Source organism: Panthera pardus, unplaced genomic scaffold, assembly GCF_024362965.1.
Source record: "Panthera pardus isolate Hobbes unplaced genomic scaffold, ASM2436296v1 HiC_scaffold_24, whole genome shotgun sequence".
NCBI classification, from domain to species: Eukaryota; Metazoa; Chordata; class Mammalia; order Carnivora; family Felidae; genus Panthera; species Panthera pardus.
In genome coordinates, this window is record NW_026526810.1 from 38642128 (window position 1) to 38661138 (window position 19011).

Sequence of the window (19011 nt, forward strand, 5' to 3'; positions counted from 1 at the left end):
TACTATATTTAGTAAAAAGGTATTAGTATTTTAGTATTTAAATATTTTATTTATTTATTTATTTTTTAAAAATTTTTTTTTTCCAACGGTTTTTTATTTATTTTTCGGACAGAGAGAGACAGAGCATGAACGGGGGAGGGGCAGAGAGAGAGGGAGACACAGAATCGGAAACAGGCTCCAGGCTCCGAGCCATCAGCCCAGAGCCTGACGCGGGGCTCGAACTCACGGACCGCGAGATCGTGACCTGGCTGAAGTCGGATGGTTAACCGACTGCGCCACCCAGGCGCCCCTTAGTATTTAAATATTTTAAAGCCTGGGAACAATTATAATTTTCCCCATTGATATTAAGATCATAGTTTGCATAGTTTCAGCTGGCACAATCAGTTTTATTGCTGCTGTTCATGTGGTAAAGCAGTGAGTGCCTACAGTTAACTGGGTAAATAAGATTGAGAATGGACTCTGGAAATAAAGTATCCATGCCAGGTAGCACAAAGGAGCTGCTAGGAGTTACAGATTATGATTTTTGAGTGAGAATAGTCATAGTTACCAGTTTTTTTTAGGCCTATTCATTTGCAGGGCTGTAGGTAGAAAGTTCATTTTAAACAGGATTTGGTTGAGAGTTGGGATTGGGAAGGGAAAGGAAGTTTTAAGCCAATGCAGTGAAGTAATTATGATAATACTCGACTATTGGATTTAAGCTGAATAAACAGAAGAAAGAATATTCATAGATAGTGAGCAAGGTGGTAACATTGGTAAATGGAAAGTTCTTAGTGGTGTTGCAAGATTGTTGGAGGGAGTGTTGTGAAAAGACAGCCATGGAAAGAAAGTAGGATGTGCAAGTTGAGATTGTAAATGGGTTTCACTTATTAGTAATGACAGGTTCAAAAGAATTATTATGTAAGTGAGAACTTCAGGTAGGAGAAGATCATTGGAGAAAAGGTAAGTGTACTGGAAGGATCATCAACATTAATGTTGGAATCACTAAGAATTATGTTGGGATGATGTTAGAGAGTGACAGTGAGTTAAGAGCTAAAAATAAGGAAATAAAGGGAAGTAGTGATCTGGGGGGCAGCAAATACCTATAATGAGTTAGAGTAGTTGGTGGTATAGTCTCATGAATATAAAAGCTGGGTTACAATGACAATAGTCCTTGAGGGTCCCAAGGCAGAAGGTGGTAGATAGTTGTGAGTGTTCAGAGACATGAGGGGCAGGGGAATGTCTTCCCTAAAACAGGAAGAGTTTTTGGGTCCCCCCTTGATTCTTGCTGGAGCCTGCCTGATGGAGTTGGACAGTGCTGCAGGAGTTTCTTGACTCTCCCAGGTGGTGGACCAGAGGAGGTGATTTTCTTAAACATAGGTAGTCTCTTGATTCCAGCCGTACAACTTATTGGAGGTGGGATGAGGCTGAGTGATCTTCCTATAGGCCGTCCTTTCACCCTGGGGGGTGATGGTTGTGTTCTTAAGTTTCTACTGGCTTCCTTTCAACTGCTGCTGATGTTAGCCTATAGATGGTGTGCTATTATACTAGTATTTGTTTGACTTCTTTAAAATATATATTTTTTTAATATTTATTTTATTTTTGAGAGAGAGACAGAGTGTGAGTAGGGGAGGGGCAGAGAGAGGGGAGACACAGGATCCAAAGCAGGCTCCAGGCTCTGAGCTGTCAGCACAGAGCCTGATACGGGGCTTGAACTCAAGAACCACGAGATCATGATGTGAGCTGAAGTTGGACACTTAACTGACTGAGTCACCCAGGCGCCCCAATATGTGTTTGACTTCTGACTGTGGAGGAATGGTAGAAAGAAATCTACCCTAACATCAGCTACATGTATAGTGTCACAAATATGTATGTGTGTGTACACCTATGTATGTTTATTTATGTCTGTAAATATATTAGCTTTATGTATTTTATCAAATAGATGAGATACCCTTTAGGCAGTACTTGTTTGCTTACCTTAACCTTTAAAAAAATTTTTTTTTAATGCTTATTTATTTTTGAGAGAGAGAGATGGAGTGTGAGCCGGGCAGGGGCAGAGAGAGAGGGAGACACAGAATCCGAAGCAGGCTCCAGGCTCTGAACTGTCAGCACAGAGCCCTACACGGGGCTTGAACTCACAAACCGTGAGATCATGACCTGAGCTGAACTTGGACGCTTAATCAACTGAACCACCCAGGCACCCTTGTTTACCTTAATCTTAATGCTCAAATGCCGAGCATCACTGGCAATGTATTGATGACAAGAGTGTCAATGTGTCTAGTATTATTAATATCTGGAAAGTATTTATATTTTATTGGGTTACTATATAATAGGGACTGCTGGGTTTATATAAATCAGACGTGTATATTCTTCTTTGGCTTCCCTTATTGTATTAAAGAAAATGATGTTACACTTTAAAACAGGGACATTTTTGTTTTGTATCTGAATTCAGTAAGATAATACATTAAATGCCATGCACATTTACTGGTTCAAATGTTTGGAAGTTTAAATTCTCTTTTCCAGAAATACTTTGTAGTAGCTCTTTTTTGCCTGTGTAGAAACAGATTAAAAATATATTTGTTAGTGTGTTTTGAATGGAGGTAAATCCCAATTCCTATCATGATCAGATTATTTTTGTTATTTCTCAAGTGTGAATAGTATCAAGCTAATCAAATGATTTATATCTTGAAGTATTTTAGTTGAACTAAATTATATATAATATATATAAATTATATATAACAAAAATGTTATTTTGACATATGTATTATGTGGTGGACTTATAACCACATTGCTAACAAGCTTCACAGCTCTTTTGCTTTCTAAAACTGAAAATCTTGCATTGAGTAAATTTTGAAAAATTCTTTGAACAGTGATAATAGTACATTTCCCTAAGCATGTAAAATATTTTATCTGGGTAGTATAGGGTTTATGAGATTTATCTTTAGTTAAAAGATAGAATTATTACTGTACTGTATCAGTCTTCAACTTAACTATATGATGATTTTTTGGCAAGAGTTCTGACTGGAGATAAGTGAAAAGTAGTTATAAATGAAAACATTCAGAAAATGACAATAAATACTAACACTGCTAAAGAATTTCTGATATCCTAGTCTAAGATTATTTTGGTACTGTTGGTGATTGGAAAAAATTGCTAAATGCCATTGGAAAGCAGGTATAAATGAATTGTTCTGTTCTCCTTGACAAACGTTTTCACCATGTATTAAGGCATTGCTAACTGCAGTACCAAATAGCTCCCATATTCAGTGACAAAATGCACTAAAAATTCATTAAACAGTGACAATGTAATGTGAGTATTCCTTATTAGGCAGCTTTTCTTCAATAAGTAATTCAGGAATCTGGGATACTTTTTAAAAAAAAATGTTTATTTTTGAGAGAGAGAAGAGAGGGTAAATGAGAAGGGAAGGAGGCAGAGAGAAAGGGAGACACAGAATCCGAAGCAGACTCCAGGCTCTGAGCTGTCACCCAGATGCAGGGCTCGAACTCACAAACCGTGACCTGAGCGGAAGTTGGATGCTTAACCCACTGAGCCACCCAGGCGCCCCAAGAATCTGGGGTACTATATTTCATGCTGTTCCCAGGTTATCTCCCAGGAGACATTCAGGTGAAAAGAGCATGGAGGATCCTGGCTAGTGCACTTCCCTACTGCTCACATTCCTTCAACTTGAACTTGGTTATATGTCCTACCTAACTTGGAACGGAGGTGGAGAATTCAGTCTGCCTTTGAACACAGGATAATGAGGACCTGTTGGTCAATGGCTGCCAAACTAAGCCAAGAGTAAAATTGTTTATTATTTTTTTTAATGTTTATTTATTTTCTGAGAGAAAGAGCTTGAGCTGGGGAGGGGCAGAGGTGGGGAGACAGAGGATCTGAAGCAGGCTCTGTGCTAACAGCAATGAAACCAATGTGGGGCTTGAATCCTAGAACCTGAGGTCATAACCTGAGCTGAAGTTGGACGCTCAACCAGATGCCAGAAAAAATTGTTTTTCAAGTAAAAATTTTGAATAGTTAAAAACTTTTTTATTGGTTAAGTGACATACTGATACGAAGGGTTTTTGGGAAGTTTATATATTTTAGTAAACACATTAGTCCCTCTGCCCCCATTTTCTTTCTTTCATTTTTCCCTTTCCTCTTTCTTTCCTTTCCCTTCATTTTCTTTCTTCCCTCTCCTCCCCTTTCCTTCCCTTGCCTCCTGTCCTCTCCTCCTGTCCCTTCTCCTCCCCTCCCATCTTTTTTCCTTTCTTATTTCTTTTCTTTTCTTTTACTTTTTCCTTTTTCGTTTCCTTTACCCTTTCCCTTTCCATTTCCCTTTCCCTTTCCCTTTCTTTTCCTTTCCTTTCCTTCTAGTAGTTGCGTGGCATGCGGGATGGGGAGACCAAGGATATTTAGGGAAAGTTCACTTGAAAATTGATTGTAATGATTTAATCACAGGGTTTGTTTTTTGAAAGGCTAAGTTAAATAGTTTTTTATTTGGGAGTGGGGTCATCAGTGTTCCATGCTCATGTGTCTGTGCTCATGTCTGTGTGAGAGATAGTTTGGATTTGGCACTTCTTAAGATGGTTTTAAGAAATATGATAGAACTATAGTTTAAAGTAGTTCTTTTTTTTTAAGTTTTTAATTTTAAAGAAAATACAGTTAACATGCACAGTTGTATTAGTTTCAGAGGTCAAAATAGCTCTTTTTTGTGTATGTTTTGGGAGATGTTTAATTCAACTATAAGAATTTCATCAGATGGTAAATATATATTTATTTCATTGATTTTAATTAGCCTAAGTAAGTGGTGAAATAGATTCTTATTAACTTAAATACTGACTTAATAAACAAATCTAAATTAGGGCACCACACACTGACCCATTAATGGAAAAATAAAAACATAATGTACTAATTGAATCATAAATTTAGTTGCTTATCACATTGGAACAGAAACTAAACTTTTGAAAATGTATAGTTTCATCCATTTTATATGGCAAAATATTTTGTGTATCAGTAATTCTGAGTACAGTTTTTACTTATCTGCCTAGTTGCTGCCACAGTCATCAGCAGAGGGGTTCCTCCTTATACACATTGTTATCTTAGATAAACCATTTCCTTAGCCAGGAGTTCAGGGAAAACTAAGCCAAAGAATCAGTCCACGTTCTTAGTTACTAGAGACTGGACTGTCCTAGCATGGGAGTAAAATAAAATAGTACAAAATTATGGATTTATAAATAATATCAAACTCTGAACCTGGCTTTTTAATAAAAATTAAAGTAAGGAGCAAAATTTCAAGGGATCTAAATTCTGTTAACTGCAAAAGGTGCTTAAGTATGTGTATACACTTGTCTATGAGTATGCCTGTATAATTTTTCCTTATTTATTAAAATGAGTGTTCTTGGTATGGAGGAACTTCTTCACGTGGTGGTTCAGGCAAGTTAGATTCCATTAAGAATCTGGGCAAGGCTTATTGGGATATTTTCAGGTTAAAATTATAGTATCAGAAGATGGTATTGTGATAATAACCCCAAATATTCTAAAAGGTGAGAATTAAAACTCTGGGCATATTCATATTGAAAAACTTTTCAGCCTTTGTGGTAGATTCTTATTAGATACATGTTGGATGATATTGTATTTTCCCACAGCCAAACTTTGAAATGGTAAAATAATAAATGTATTAATTTTTTTCTCATTTAGCACTTCAGTTGTATGTTTTCCACTTTGAAATCATTTAAGTTTGTTCCAACAATATTGCAGTCCTTTAGTCCTAATTTTATTTTGAAAATTTCAAATGTAAATTCATCCCCTAAAACGCATATCCCTAAGCATATGTACATTTTCCTAAATAGCTAGTAGTGTTTCACCCCTAAAAATTTTAACATTAATTCAGTAATACCATATTTTTTTGGTATTAATTTAAATTGGTATTAATTTGGTAAAAAGAATCACATTTTTTCAGTTGTACTAAAAATACCTTTTTGACATTTGTTTATTATGTCTTTTTTAGTGTCTCTATTGCCAGGCTCTCCACCCTTAGTTCTCAACTTTTTCTGTTTTTTTTCCCCCCTTTAAGTGACATTGCTGATTTTCACATGTCTAGGTCCGTGACTTAGGATATTCTGCATTTTGGTGTGTGTTTGATTGTTTATTCATGATTAGGTTCAATGAGCATATTTTGTCAAGAATACTGTAGAGGGATAGCTGGGCATTCCTTATTGCATTGCGTCAAGAGGCACATATCTCTCTACTACTGGTAGTGCTTCGCTTCATTACCTGGTAAATGAAGTGATCATTACCACATCTTTAGTGTGAAGTTATCTTTTTCCTTTATAATTAGTAAGTAATTTATGGGGTGATACTTTCAGTGACCATGAATATCCTGTTACCTCATATCTTTCACCTAGTGATTTTAGTATCCATCGATGATCCTTACCTAAGTCACTTTATACATGTGAGGTTATAAAGTGGTACCTTTTTAAGTCAATCATCTCACATTTATTGATCAGAATTTTACAGCTTTTGCAGTCTTGACCTCTAATAAAAAACTAATTTAAAGTTTAAGTCAGAGTTATTAATATCAGTAAATGTAGGTTGTCCATACCACTACTTCTTAACTGCCAGTTTAAATTTGTATTGTATTGGGGTACCTGGGTGGCTCGGTTGAGCGTCCGACTTTGGCTCAGGTCATGATCTCACAGTTGGTGAGTTCGAGCCCCGCGTCGGGCTCTGTGCTGATAGCTCGGAGCCTAGAGCCTGCTTTGGATTCTGTGTCTTCCTCTGTCTCTGCCCCTCCCCCACTCATGCTCTGTCTCTCTTTCAGAAATGAATAAATGTCAAAAAAAAATTATGAATAAATAAATAAATAAATAAATTTGTATTGTATTATGATGAGCACTGGGTGTTATATGTAAGTGGTGAATTGCTTAATTCTGCTCCTGAAACCAGTATTACACTATATGTTAACTAGAATTTAAATAAATTTGAAATAAAATTATTACTATTTCCAAAGAAATAGGCCACTAGTATCCACTATAGGTTCTGGATTTTTTTTTTTTCTTTTTTAAAAAGTTTATTTATTTTGAGAGAACGAACGTGAGGAGGGAAGGGGCCGTGTAGAGAGGGAGAGAGAGAATCCCAGGCAGGCTCCACGCTGTCAGTGCAGAGCCTGTCACAGGGCTCCATCTCACAAACTGTGGGGTCATGACCTGAGCCAAAACCAAGAGTCATAGGCTTAACCAACTGAGCCACCCAGGAGCCCCAAGGTTCTAGATTTTCTTAAGAAACTGCCTGCAGTATTTCTAATTATAGTTCTGTGTATTATGTCTTAAACTACTTACGGACTTTTCAGTGCTTCCCCTCTCACCCATGTCTTGGTATTTTTATTTTGACAGTTCTCTTAATTATGGTAACTTGATTAAATTATGAAATATGTTCATGAATATGGAGAACCCTAATAAGGGAGAAGTACATGAAATTTGACAGAATGGAATAAACTTTTAAAAGACTAAAAATAATCACTGCTTAATTATAAAGGGAAAACAAATGATGATAAAATTGTTCCTGGCTAATAGCATTCACTTGAATTACACATGGAAGAAATTTAAACTCAGTCTCCTTTTACTATGCCATGGAGCATGTTCCTAAATCACTTTTCCTTGAGTCCAGTTGGTATTCATTGAAGGAATTCAAGCCAGTAGAATATTATATTAGTCTAACTGTAGTTCAGCTTGAGGTGTACATGTGCAGCATATGAAATTTAATGTGGAGGGAATGTTATAAATTACAAAATGAAGTAAATTTCAGTATTAACATACTTTATATATCTGAAGCAGGAAAGGTTGGGAAAATTAAACCTAGAATAAGGAATATTATTGTTCTTTTTAGAATTCACAAATCATCTATATGACAAAAATCTAGAGACCAGTGATATTTTATTGAGGGAAAACTTACAAACCTGCCAGGTTTTAAAATGAGAATGCTCAGCAAGTATTGGTGGCTTTCATGAATTGTGACATTGTTTTTCATTTATCAGGTAATTAGTAATATCAAGCATGTGATAGTAATGACACTGCTTCTTTGTGTTGTAGACTATCCCCATAAATATGGTCCACAGGGGGGCTGTGCAGATCATTCAGTATTTGAAAGGATGAGGAAGTACCAGATGACTGGTGTAGAGGAAGTAACACAGGTAAGGATTTTAATACTAGCTTGCATTTAAGAAATGGAAATGGTCTTTGGCATGTGTTCCTGCATTAAAAAAACATATGTTCTGGAATTTCTGAAAGATTTATGCCTCTGTGGAGAGATGATGATGATGATGATGATGATGATTATAAGTTAAAACTTCTTTAAAATTCTTTTAATGTTTATTTATTTTTGAAAGAGAGAGACAGAGTTGGGGAGAGGCAGAGAGAGAGGGAGACACAGAATTCAAAGCAGGCTCCAGGCTCTGAGCTGTCAGTACAGAACTTGACGCGGGGCTTGAACCCACAAATCTTAAGATCATGACCTGAGCTGGTCGCTTAACTGACTGAGCCACCCAGGCGCCCCAGTGACTATTGTGTTTTTTTTTTTTTAACTCTTTTTTTGACCTTCTTAAAAATAGTTATTCAAAACACAAATTTAAATGAAAAAATTATATTTATGGTAAACATTTATTATGTATTTTGTCATCCTATAAGTAGTAAGATAGAGTAATGTTGCTTGAGTTTCTTGAGTCACAAATGCAGATTTGTGCATTTCTTGATCTGCAGAGTGGGACAAACAATTCTATTTCAGGGGATCTTTCAAATACAAGTGAGATTTTATTTTTGCACTTGTTGAACAGTTATGTATCAATCTTCTAACATGTTAAAGACTGGTAGGTTCTGGGAGTATGTGGAAATGAAGATACAAGCTTGTTCTCAAAAAGTTAATACAACTTGACCCTTGAACAACATGGTAGTTAGGGGTGCCGACCCTCATGCAGTTGAAAATCCACGTGTAACTTTTGACTCCCCCAAAACTAATAGCCTACTATTGACTGGATACCTTACTGATAACACAAATAGTTGATTAATGGATTTTGTATGTTATATGATCATATAGTGTATTATTACAGTAAAGTAAGCTAGATTAAAAAATGTTATTAAGAAAATTAGAAGGAAGAGAAAATACATTGACAGTACTGTAGTTTATGTGTGGAAAAAAAATCCACATATAAATGGACTCACACAGTTCAGACCTCTGAAGGGTTTGTTCAGGGATCAACTGTAGTTTAATTGGAGACAGAAACAATTGAGAGTGATAAGAGATGGAGGATTAAGCATAAAAGGAATAGTTAATTTAGTCTAGGAAGTATTTGAGGACAGCAATCAGAAACTAAAAGAATAAGGAGAAGTTAGGTTGGCTGCAAAGAGATAGGAAGACAGGAGGAGTAGTGTATACAAAGGAGAGATAACAAGACCAGTAAAAATTTTTAACTCCAGGGGCGCCCAGCTGACTCAGAAGACAGTGAAAGAGCATGTGACTCTTGATCTCAGGGTCTTGAGTTTGAGCCCCTTGTTGGTATAGACATTACTTAAAATAAATAAGTTAAAAAAAAAAAAAAGAATTTTTAACTCCAGGGTGGAGTGCAAACCTAGAGACTAGGAGACTAATTAGAAGTTGTTTCAGTTGACAATAGTGGCCTGTACTAAGGTATTGGTGATATGAATAGAGAGGACAAGACTACAGATTGCTAAATATAAGAGTTTAGCAGTGGCTCGATACAATATTCATATATGAAAGTAGGTTGCATTTCTTTATATCAGCAGTAGACTACCAGAAATGTAATGAAAGAGAGGACATCATTAATAATAGTATCAAGAATACCATGTATTGAAAGAAGCAGTGTAACAAAGGATTATAAGGGTTAAATAAGGAAAATTGTAGAACTTTGGAAGAAATGTTAAAGAAGATTGATTTTAAATAAAAGGAGAGATATACCATATTTGTGGAAAATAATACCTCATATTATAAAAATACCAATTTTCCTCATATTGATTTGTAGGTTCACTGCAATTCCAATATAAATTACAACAAGGTTATTCACACCACACGATGGGTTGAGAATGTTATACAGAAAAGTAAAGGCTAAGAAGAAGTAGGGACCACCTAAAGATTGTAAACTGTAAAGAGGGATTTACTCTGGAAGATTTTATGACTGATTATAATACTTGAGAGTGTGATATTAGCATAGGATGAACAAATTGACCAGAGGAATAAAATTGAATACTGAGGAAGAGACCCATACACGTGTGAAACTTTGTTGTTAAGTAGTAGAGGTGGAATCTCAAATCAATGTGGAAAAGTAGAGACCATTGAATAATTGGAGCCAGAAAAAAATGTACATTTGAAAAAAAATGAAGTCAGGTCTCCATCTCACATCATGTATAAAACTCCAGATATATTAAAGTACTAAATGTCTAAATGAAAACTTTGAAACTCTTAGTGGAAAAAGTAAATAGAGATTTTAACTTCCAGCTGTGATGGAGTAACTGATTTCCAACTAGACTACTTGCAGAATATATGAAAGAATTGTCTCTCTAAATCTCTCTGTGATTTCCCTGATGGGTTTTTTTTTGTTTGTTTTTTGTTTGTTTGTTTTTTTTTTTTGGCTGGTGGCAAAATTTTAGGTATGGCACAGAGGAAGGGGATCTCAAGAAGAGTAAGAAGTACATAGCAGTCTTGCTGAGTTGAAGAGACAAGTCAAAGTTTAGGGAGGATGAGGTATCTGGACTTAGGGCAGAGTACCTGAGAGGAGAGGATTACACTGAGAAAAAGCTCCAGATATCTGGACAGAGGTTGCCTTGAGTTTTAGCTGAATACTCATCTGTTGGATGCATAGGGTGAGATTCTATTAGACAACTACTAGACAAAGACAAACTACTGGAGAAACTAAATTGAACAACTGTAAGGAATTACACTTGGTCGAGATCCCGACATGCTAGGAGTAGGTTGACCTTACCCTAGAGTAAAGACTACTCCAAGCCTTCCTTTATAAAGCTGAAAAATGAAGCTTGAGAAAGATCAAAGTGATTTCAAGTAAATTAGCTCCCTGTCAAAATAAAACTCAATAATATTTATTAAAGGAAGACACAGAATGCAGATACTCAGCAATGTACATATCTAGTAATGTTACATTTGAATGTCTAACATTCAAAAAACATTACTGGATGATAAAAAGATAAAAATGTGATCAGAAACAGAACCAAAAATTATAGGCATTAGTACACAAGGACTTTAAAACAACTATCATTAATATGTTCAAAGAGTTACAGAAAAACATGAAAACAAACAGGAGAGAATAGAAATTATAATAAAGACCCAGATGTAACTTACAAACTATGAAAAGTACATTTTCTGAATTGGAGAATTTAATGGAGAGACTTAAGAGCAAATTAGTTATTGCAGAAGATAACATGAGTAAACTTGAATAAGGGACGGTAGAAGAATAGAAACAACCCAAATCTAACCGGAAAGAACGAAAATAAAGAAAACAATTGGATTCCAAGGAGGAAGGAAAGTAGAAAAAATATTTGAAAGAGTAATGTTTCCAGAATTTTAAGATATGAAGAAAAATTTTAACCCATAACCTAAGAAGCTCAGTGAAACTTGAGCAGGATAAACATAAAAGCATACCAGGACATATTAAAAAACCAAATTACTGGAAATGAGAACATCAGAAAAGCAGCCATAGAGGGGCACTTGGCTAGCTCCATTGGTGGAGCATTGAATCTTGGGATTGTGAGCTTGAGCCCCACGTTGAATGTAGAGATTACTTAAAAATAAAGTCCTTAAAAATAAAAAGCCATAGAAAAGAATATACGTTTACATACAGGGAAGCAAATATTGTAAGAAAAACTGCTGACTGCTTATCACACATTGCAAACTGAAGACATATATGGAATGACATCTTTAAAATGTTGAAAGAAACCTTTCCAACTAAGATCCTTTATTCTCTGAGAATAATATTTAAAAATGAGTGTGAATTAAATATCTTAAAATTTATTTTAATGTTTATTATTTTTGAGAGACAGAGACAGAGCATGAGGTGGGGAGAGGCAGAGAGAGAGGGAGACACAGAATCCAAAGTAGGCTCCAGGTTCTGAGCTCTCAGCACAGAGCTCAACATGGGGCTCATACCCATGGACCGTGAGATCATGACCTGAACCAAACTCAGATGCTTAACCGACTGAGCCACTCAGGTGCCCCTAAAGATCTTTTTTAGGCAAAAGCTGAGAGAATTTGCTTCTAGGAGATTTACATTGCAACAAATGTCAAGGGATGTTTTTCAGGTAGAAAAAGAACACCAGATGGAAATGCAGATTTATACAAAGAGGTGAAGAGCCTAAAATAGTAAATACATAGGTAAAATATAAAGGACATTTTTATCATATAAGTACTTTCTTTAAGAAGATGATTATTTAAAATAGTAACAATGTAAAATGAGTTTATAATATACGAAGAATCAAAATTTATGATAATAGCACAAAGGATAAGAAGGGGAAGAGTGGAAGTATATTGTTGTAATCTTCTTAACACTATACAGGAAGCAGCATAATTTTGTCAGGTAGACTCAGCAAACTCAGCAAACTACAGCCCTTGGGCCAGCTGCCTGCTTTGTAAGTAAAGTTCTGGAACGCAACCACAGTCATTCATAGATGCATGTTTGTGGCTGCCTTTGCACTATACTGATAGAGTTGGGTAGTTGTAACAGAGACAATGTGGCCCAAAAGTCTTAAGTATTTACTATCAGTCCTTTGAGGAAGATGTTTGCAGAAATGTCCCCTGTCCTGGAATTAGCACTGAAAAAAATAGTGGAGATACATTTAACAGGGCAATAAAGGAAATCATATGTACAGTTAACCCTTGAACAACATGGGTTTGAACTGTACAAGTCCACTTATATGTGGATTTTTTTTCCTGTAAATACTGTACAGTACATAAACTACAGCATTGTAAATGTATTTTCTCTTTCTTCTGATTTTATTTAGCTTTATTATAAGAATATAGTGCATAATACATATAATACGCAAAATACATTTTAACTTACTAGTAATCGGTAAGGCTTCCAGTCAACAACAGGCTATGGTATTTAAGTTTGGGGGGAGTCAAAAGTTATATGTGGATTTTCAACTGTGTGAGTGGTCAGCATCCCTAATCCCTGGGTTGTTCAGGGGTTAACTGTAATTTAAAATATTCAGTTAATCCAAAAGAAGGTAGGAAAAAAAAAAGAACAAAGAACATATGGGACAAATAGAAAATAAATACCAAGATGGTAATTTTAAATCTAACCATATTAATGATTACATTAAATGTCAGTGGACTACACATATTGATTTAAAAAGCTGAATGTAAGAGTGATTAAAGAAGTAAGACCAAATCTGTCTAAAAGAAACGCAGTTTAAATGTAAAGACACAGAGGTGTGCCTGGTGGCTCGGTCAGTTAAGTGTCTAACTTCGGCTCAGGTCATGATCTCACGGTTTGTGGGTTCAAGCCCCACATTGGGGTCTGTGCTGACAGCTCAGAGCCTGGAGCCTGCTTTGTGTTCTGTGTTTCCCTCTCTGTCTATCCCTCTCCTGCTCGCACTCTGCCTCTGTCTCTCAAAGATGAATATATGTTAAAAAAATTTTTTTTAATGTAAAAGACACAGTGTAAAAGGATAACAAAACATGTATCACACAAGCACTCATCATAAGAATGTTAGAGTAACCATATTAATATCAAAGAATGTATATTAGTTTACAGAATATTACTGTAGACAAGGGGGGGGGGACATTTTACTTCAAGAGAAATAATCCCTAAAAGTTAGTTAATAGTGCAGTTATTAATAGAGCTATGAAATATATTAAGGAAAAACTGACAAAACTGAAAGGAAAAATGGAAAAATCTACAAAGTATAGTCAGAGGTACACTCATTTCTGAGTAAACAAGTAAGTTGACTGATAAGTTGATAGAGCAAGTAGACAGAAAATCATTTAGGATATAGGGCACTTGAACACCACTCTGAACCAACCCAACCTAATTGACACTTAAAGAACTTTCCACTCAACAGTAGCAGATACATACTCTTTACAAGTGTACATGAACATTTGCTAACATATGCCAGGCTGCAAAATAAGTCCCAATAACTTTAGAAGGATTGAAGTTACATAGAATAAGTTCTTAAGTCTCAAGGAAATTAAATTAGAAATCAGTAATAAAAAATTTGGAAAATCCTAAAATTTTTAGAAATTAAGTCATATGTAAATAAGACAATTGGAAAATAATGCAATTGGAAAACATTTTGAAGTGAATGATAACAAAAATACAAGACAATAAAATTTGTTAGATTCAGCTTAAGTTGTATAACCACTGAAAGAAAATTTAAATGCAAGAAATGTTAAAGGATGTTCTTTGGGTAGAAAAAGGTACCAGATGGAAATTTAGGTCTATACAAAGAAGTAAAGAATGCACATTAAACATCTGCTAACAACAAAGAATGTAAAGTTTTAAATGATCATATTGGAAAAGAAGAAAGATCTAGAAATCACTCATACAAGCATCCACCTTAAAAAGCTAGAGAAGAGGGGTAGCTTGGGTGGCTTAGTTGGTTGAGTGTCCGACTCTTGATTTGGCTCAAGTCATGCATGATCTCATGGTCATGGGATCGAGCCTCTTGTTGGGCTTCTGAGCATGGAGCCTGTTTAAGATTCATATTCTCTCCCTCTCTCCCCCTCTCTCTCCCTGTCTCTCCATCTCTCCCTCTCCCTCTCCCTTCCCCCTCTCTCCCTCCCTCTTTCTCTCCCCCCCCCCCCCCGCTTTCACTCTTTCCCTCCCTTGGCCCCTCTCCCCCACTTGCACACTCTCTCTTAAAAAAAAAAAAAAAAAAGCTAGATTAGGAAGTACAAATTGAACTCAAAGTATGAAGAATAAAACAATAGGTAAGAGATATATCAATGATATAAAAACGAGAAAAATCAATAGAAAAGGTTAATATAATTGATAAACTTTTAGCTAGTCTGATCAAGAAATAAAGAGAAAACACAAATTAATAGTGTCAGGAATGAAAGAGGGGATATTACCATACACATTAGTAGTTTAAGTTTTCAGTACATTGAGCCAATAAATTCAACAGCCAACTTAATACGCAAATTCCTTTACACATACAAAATAAGAAAAACAAGCAAAAATAGAATAGAAGGTGTGTATACCATGAGATTAGATTGATACTTAATAATTTTCCGTTAAGGAATGTTCAAGCCCAGATATAGTTTCACTCTTTTTAAAAAAAATTTATTTAATGTTTATTTTTGAAGGAGAGAGAGAGAGAAATAGGCAGAGAGAGAGGGAGGCACAGAATCCAAATCAGGCTCCAGGCTCAGCTGTGAGCACAGAGCCCGATGCGGGGCTCGAACTAACGAGCCATGAGATCATGACCTGGGCCAAAGGTGGACGTTTAACCGACTGAGCCACCCAGGCGCCCCGTAGTTTCACTCTTGAAGTCTAAACATTTAAAAAATAATATCAATCTTACCCAAAGCCCTTAAGAAAATAAAGGAGAAAGGAAAACTTAGCACATTCTGTCAGGCCAGCATTATCCTGATACCCACACTATACAAAGACATTGTAAGAAAACTAAACTACAAACCAACATCCCTTATAAATATGTATGCAAAATTTCTTAAAATATTAACAAGTCAAACTCAGCAATATTTAAAAGAAGATAACACATCACGGTCATAGCACAATTAGGCAAGAAAAAGAAATGAAAGGCATGTAGATTATAAAGAAAATAAACTGCATTTATTTGTAGGTGAATTGAGAGCATGCTTAGAAAGTCCTAATGAATCTAGGAAAAGTTACAAAATTAGTAAGTGAATTTTCCAAGGATACAGGATAGATAAAAAGTCAGTATGCAAAAATCAGTTGTATTCTGTATACTACCAATGAACATTTAGAAAATGAAATTCAAAAAAACCGTCTAGGGGTGCCTGGGTGGTTCAGTTGGTTACACATCTGACTCTTGATTTTGGCTCAGGTCATAATCTTGTGGTTCATGAGTTCAGGTCCCCCATTGGGCTCTAAGTTGACAGTGTGGAGCCTGCTGTGGATTCCCTCTTTCTCTCTCTCTCTCTCTGCCCCTCCCCCATGCTCTCTCACTGTCTTTCTGTCTCTCTCAAAATAAATTTTGAAAAAACCTCTAAAAGTATGATTAAGAATATAAAATACTTAGAATAAATTTAATAAAATACGCACAAGGCATATATATGAAAACTGTAAGACATTGCCAAGAAGAATAAAATATCTTAATAAATAGAGGAATATGTTGTGTTTATTGTTTGGAAGACTCAATATATCAATTCTCCCCAGGCTCTTCTGTAGAGTCAGTGCAACACCTATCAAAATCTTAGTGGGGATTTATCTAGTAATTGATAAACTGATTCTGAAAGTTAGGCTGAAATGTAAAGGATCTAGAATAGCCAAAAGAACTTTCAAAAAAGCACATACTAGAGGATTTACACTGCCTGATATTAAGACTTACTATAAAGCTATAGTAATCGAGATAGTGTCCTCTTGACCTAAGGTTAGACGTATAAATCCATGGAACAGAATAGAGAGTCCATAAGGTCAGTTGATTTCCTCAAAAGTCCCACGGTAATTTAAAGGCGAAAAGAGCAGTCTGACAAATGGTACTGGTATAATTAATTGGATATCCGTATGGAAAAAAAAAAATCGAACCTCAACCTATACACTTAACACCTCATACAAAATTTAACTGAAAATAGATAATGAGTCTATATACTTAAGGCTAGAACATAAACTTCTAGAAAAAAAACATAGAAGTTTTTGTGACTTTGCTATAGGCAACAATTTTTTAGGACACAAAAATACCCATTCTAGGGGCACCTTGGTGGCTCAGTTGGTTGAGTGTCTGACTCTTGACTTTGATGCATCGAACCTGCTTGGGCTCTTCCTCTCTCTTTACCTCTCCCCCTGCTCATGTGTTCTGTCTCTGTGTCTCAAAATAAATATTAAAAAAAAAAAAAAAAATACCCAGTCTCCAAAATTTATCAATTTGACTTTGTCAAAATTAAAATCTTCTCAAAAGACACACAGTTAAGAAAATATAAAAAGCCACAGACTGTGAAAAAATGTCAACAGTACATCTATCTGGCAGAAGGCTTCTCCAGAATATACAAAGAAGTATTATAACTCACTTAAAATAATGCATCAAATTCCAATTAAAAAATGGGCAAATTGTTTGAAACGATATTTAAAAATATTTTGGAATTTGGGATAGAGAAACTCTTAGAATATGATGTAAAATCTTTTGACTATAAAAAATTTGTTATATTTCACCATATGAAAATTAAGGGTAAAAGACACCTCAAAATGAAGACAATTACAAGCTTTGAGACAATATTCAGGATGCATAAAATTACCACAAAATTGTTTTCAAGATACAGAGTAATCCTTTTCCTGTTCAGAACTGCTAATAAAAACCAATCTGGTCTCAAGATAAAATTTTTTTAAAATAAATATTTTAAAAGTACATATGTACATGTTTATATGTGTGTCTGCATGTGTGTGTTTGTGTATTGGCTTGGAGGCATTGGGGAGAGAACAAGGCTGTGAAGAATTATGGGGCTAGATCTTAGGAAAATATGAGGATGACTGAGTGAGCATGGCATTTGGATCTACCTTTTCTCCAGCTCTGTCTTCCAGTTCCGATAAAGTAGCTGAGAGACTGAGAAGCTGAGTAGAACTCTCCAGATTCTTGAGCCTTAGGGTAAAAATAGTACATGAGGCCTTCTCTGTAGTGCTTTAGGTTTGGATCTTGAAGGTCTACTCCCTGGAAGTAAGGGTAGGTCAAAAAAATGTTCTACCTCTTCCTTTCAAAGGGATTACAGCTTTACATCACAGCTGCTTAATCTGTGATTAAAGTAAGGTGATCCAGGATTACTAGTGCATCAAGCCTAACGGTGAAGGCCAGAAGCAAAAATAAATTTTCTCTTGAGAAAAATATCATCGCCTCAAGCCTAAAATTCTATCTGTGGTTTTTCATGTACGCTGTCTGGCATTCAGCTGAAAATAATAAGCATATGAACAAATGAGACAACATGATGGAAGAACAAGAGGAGAAAAGTTGTATACCAAACATCAGTGATGCAAGAGTAAATGGCATAAAGTGTACACCCTCAAAGAGTTTACATTGTACTGGGGTATCAGACATGTAAACAGCCTAAAGGTTTCGAGGTAATGAAATGATCAGACACAGATACAGACTTTAATATGTTCAAGTACATAAAGATGGAATTTAAAATTGCAGCAGAAAACTGAAAATGAACAAAAGAGTCTGATGGAAATTCTAGAATTAAAAAACATAACAACAGAAATTAAGAATTTGATGGATTTAGATCTGGGTGGTATATCATAAGAAAACAGAATGAACCAGTCAGAAGCAAAAGGATAGAAAATACAGAAAAGAGATAGGAGACTCATCAAGAAGGTCTAGCATATGTATAATTGATTTCTCAGGAGGGGAAAAAATGACAGTGAAATAAGGACAGATAGGGCAGAGACTTTTCCAAATATGACAGAGGATATCAACAATTTTGGTAAGCCCTGTAGTTAGAGCAGGATAAATACTTTACAGTGAAAATAACACCCTAGGATGTTATTAGAAAAGTCTAAAAACTGAAAGATATATACTCTTAAAGGCAACCAGTAAAAAAAGTCCAGTCACCTTTACAGAAGCAACAGTAAAAATGACAGCTCATTTTTCATTGGAGACCATTGAAAGCAGAAGACAGTAGGGCGTGGTGAAGCTGAGTAACTGCCACCCTCGAATGCTGTACTCAGTGAAAATAGATAAAGGCAAAATGAAGGTGGTAACTGAGAGAACAGAGAAACATGGAGTTGTCAAGGGAGAAGCAAAGTATGAAATGTGAGAGTAAATTTGGAATTGTGGCTTAAAATCTAATTTAATTTATTTAATAGAATTTATTTAATGTTTTTGTTTATTTTTGAGAGAGAG

General features: G+C 35.5%; 1 protein-coding gene across 2 annotated transcripts in view; it reads left to right on the top strand.

Moving 5' to 3' along the window:
- The window catches only part of ADAM10 (ADAM metallopeptidase domain 10), a 157973-nt gene that overhangs the window by 92944 nt on the left and 46018 nt on the right, over window positions 1-19011 (top strand). For both annotated transcript variants that reach the window (XM_053889028.1, XM_019441965.2), the window contains exon 5: window positions 8056-8156. In XM_053889028.1, coding sequence (XP_053745003.1) covers window positions 8056-8156 — 101 coding nt within the window. The remainder of the gene's footprint in view (window positions 1-8055; window positions 8157-19011) is intronic.